The sequence below is a fragment of the Ursus americanus genome, chromosome 14 (assembly GCF_024610735.1).
Source record: "Ursus americanus isolate L20-20 chromosome 14, mUrsAme1.1.p, whole genome shotgun sequence".
Lineage (NCBI taxonomy): Eukaryota > Metazoa > Chordata > Mammalia > Carnivora > Ursidae > Ursus > Ursus americanus.
In genome coordinates this window covers 46,215,555-46,218,951 of record NC_142140.1, presented here as the reverse complement: position 1 = coordinate 46,218,951, position 3,397 = coordinate 46,215,555, and the positions used below count along the sequence as shown (strand labels likewise).

General features: G+C 47.2%; 1 protein-coding gene across 1 annotated transcript; it reads left to right on the top strand.

Annotated features, from left to right (window-relative positions):
• The first annotated feature begins 758 nt into the window (after window positions 1-758).
• On the top strand, window positions 759-1,698 carry OR1I1 (olfactory receptor family 1 subfamily I member 1). Its single transcript, XM_045778406.2, is given in 2 exon segments — window positions 759-1,189; window positions 1,191-1,698. Coding segments are annotated over 2 exon segments (939 nt in total).
• The last annotated feature ends 1,699 nt before the right edge of the window (window positions 1,699-3,397 follow it).

Below are 3,397 nucleotides of genomic sequence, written 5' to 3'. Positions count from 1 at the left end.
CAAAGCTGTTTCAATTGCTAGGGACAGCCTCTCTAGAACATAACAAAATATAAAATTTTTCGTCTTGCAAAGCTACTACTAATGACAAAATATACTTCCAAAATACCATTAGCTTTAAATCTCTAGATATTCTTTTTCACCATTAAAGTTTTCTTTAAAATCTCCATTTGACCAGCTTTCTGGGTTCATGCATGGTCTCTATGTCCTCCTGGGCATATATTGGGTGCTGTCTCACAAAGGATGAGAGGGGGTTTACTGTGGTGATGATGTGGTGGAAGATCATGAAGTACCCCAAATAAATTTGGCATCACTGGAAGCAGAGGAGAAGGGTTATCTGTCCTCATACCCTTGGTCATTAACCTGAAATGGATGCTAAATTGTATCATGTGAAGGAAGGATGAAAGGGAAGGAGGGGAAAAGGAAGAAAAGAGGCTGAGAAGATTCCCTTTCCTTGTGCTGGGTTTCAGTTTAGGTTTGGTTCAGCTTAATTTTGTTTGCGAAGCACTGCTCCACTGAAAACACAAAGGTGCTTAGGGCAGTGCCTACATTATCTCTAAACAACCGAGTTAGGTTTTTGAGCTGCAAATTATCTCAGGCATGGATGGGTTTGTTGGGGAGAAACAGAAACCCACAGATCTTTATAGAACTCTGCAATCCAGGGCGGGGGGGGAGGGGCAGGACTGGAACGCCACCTCTGACTCCCAGCTTTATGTCGTTTCCTTTCCCCTTTTTCCCTTTGCAGTAGACACAGGCTGTCCATGGAGCCAAAAAACCAAACAACAGTCTCAGAATTCCTCCTTCTGGGACTCACAGAAAAGCCAGAGCATCAGACTCTCCTCTTTGGGCTGTTGCTCTCTGTGTACCTGGTCACCATCTTTGGGAATCTGCTCCTCATCCTGGCCGTCATCACAGACCCCCGTCTCCACACCCCCACGTACTTCTTCGTCTCCAACCTGTCCCTTGTCGATACCTTCTTCTCTTCCACCACTGTCCCCAAGATGCTGGTGAACCTTTGGACCCAGAACCAGGCCATCTCCTTTGTGGGCTGCCTTGCTCAGATATACACCTTCCACCTGTTTGGGACCATGGACAGCTTCCTCCTGGCTGTGATGGCCATTGACCGGTTTGTGGCCATTGTCTATCCTCTACGCTACTCGGTCATCATGAGCCCTTGTGTCTGTGGGTTGCTGGGGGGGGGCGTGGCTTATCACCAATCTCCAGTCACTCGTGCACACCTGTCTCATGGCTCAACTGACCTTCTGTGCTGGCTCCAAAATCCCCCACTTCTTCTGTGATCTCATGCCCCTGTTGAAGCTCTCCTGCTCTGATACACACACCAACGAGCTGGTGATTTTTGGTTTTGGCATCCTCATGGGCATCAGCCCCCTCTTGTGCATCCTCCTCTCTTACACCTGCATTTTCTGGGCAGTCTTCAAGATCCCTTCTGCTCAGGGCAAATGGAAAGCCTTCTCCACTTGTGGCTGGCACCTCACCGTGGTGTCACTGTTCTATGGCACCATCTTTGCTGTGTACTTGCAGCCCACATCTCCTGCCTCCTCCCAGAAGGACAAGGCAGCTGCCCTGATGTGTGGAGTGGTCATCCCCATGCTGAACCCCTTTATATACAGCCTAAGGAACAAGGACATGAAGGCAGCCCTGAAGAAGCTCGCTGGCAAAGCAGTCTCCTCTCAGTCCTAGGGTAGAACAGTTGCTGGGCACTTAGCGTGTTCCAGAACCACTGTTGGGTGGTGGAAACACAGAGATACATCTCATCCCTGCCCTCAAGGCATGCAGAATTGAGTGGGGAATGTGTAATGTGTACATGTGTAAATAAATCATATGGCCCAACGTGGTAAATGCATCACAAAGATGAATGAAAAGGGAGAGGTGTGCATTTTCCCCACGATTTATCTTCCCCATGAAGATCAGAAGACTTCAGAGTAGTCTTAAATTCGTCCTCCCTGGGGTATTGGGCTTATGGGATTGCTACGTGGGTAATATAGTTGAACAAAAGATTGGCTACACCGTTTTTTTTTTTGGCTACACCATTTTAATATTGATAAAGACAACACATACTAGCCAGTTACATCACCATGCTTCCTAAGTGACGTGGAGAAGGACAATGAAACCATCTGTTGAGATCAGCTCACTTATTATTTGCTTCAGAAGCCACCAGCCTCAGTCTCATAGGGACCTTGTGGCCCCCTCTTGGGCCCATGACTTTGGGGATCTTTGTTATCATTGGGCCTCCCGCGTGCACCTCCCCCACTCCCCATGCATTGGATCATAAGAGACAATGACATTTGGCTCCCAGGTATTGTGATTCAACAGGTTGGTGCTGAACCCTGGAATCTGCCTTTTTAACAAGCTCTCCAGGTGGCCCTGAAGCAGGGATTACACAGACCTCTGTCTGAGGACACAGGCCCTGGACTAGATGCAGAGGCCACGTGTCTCCTGTGACGTCCGTCACCTGACTTCAAACCCAATCCAATTCTACAGGCACAACTGTAAACAAGCAGATAGGATGGACTGGAATGCATGGAAAGTTAGTGCTGGGAGGTGAATTGTGTCCTCCAAAAAAGATGTGTCAAAGTCTAACCCCCCTGCAGGACCTCAGCATGTGACCTTACCTGAAAATAGGGTCTTTACAGAGATAATCAAGTTAAAATGAGGTCATTAGGATAGGTCCTGATCCAGTATGACTGCCAACCTTATCTAAAGGGAGAATTTGGACACAGACACACACACAGGTAGAAACGCAGGCAGGGATGAAGGTGATGGCTCCACAAGCCAAGGAACGCCAGAGATTGCCAGCAAACCAGAAGCCAGGACAGAAGCATAGAACAGATCCTCCATCACAGTCCCCAGAAGGACCTAACCCTGCAGACACCTGATCTCAGACTTCTGGCCCCTAGAACGGTGAGACAATAAATTTCTCATCCGATTTGTGGTCCTTTGTTATGGCGGTCCTAGCAAATGCATACAGTGAGTTTAGGAAGAGCTGGCAGCAGGCAAAGACCACACCCAGATTCATCCCCTCAAGTCCATGCCTCACGGCGTGTCTGGTTAAGAGTCTGGGCTACATTACATCGAAAACCGGGGATGTACTGTATGGTGACTAACATAATATAATAAAAAATCATTATTTAAAAAAAAAAAGAGTCTGGGCTACAATCAAAAAGAACAATTTCACAACATTTGCAGCAACATGGACAGGACTGCAGGACATAATGCTAAGCGAAATAAGTCAAGCAGAGAAAGACAATTATCATATGGTTTCACTCATTTATAGAACGTAAGGAATAGGAAGATCAGTAGGAGAAGAAAGGGAAGAATGAAGGGGGGGTAAACAGAAGGGGGAATGAACCATGAGAGACTATGGACTCTGGGAAACAAA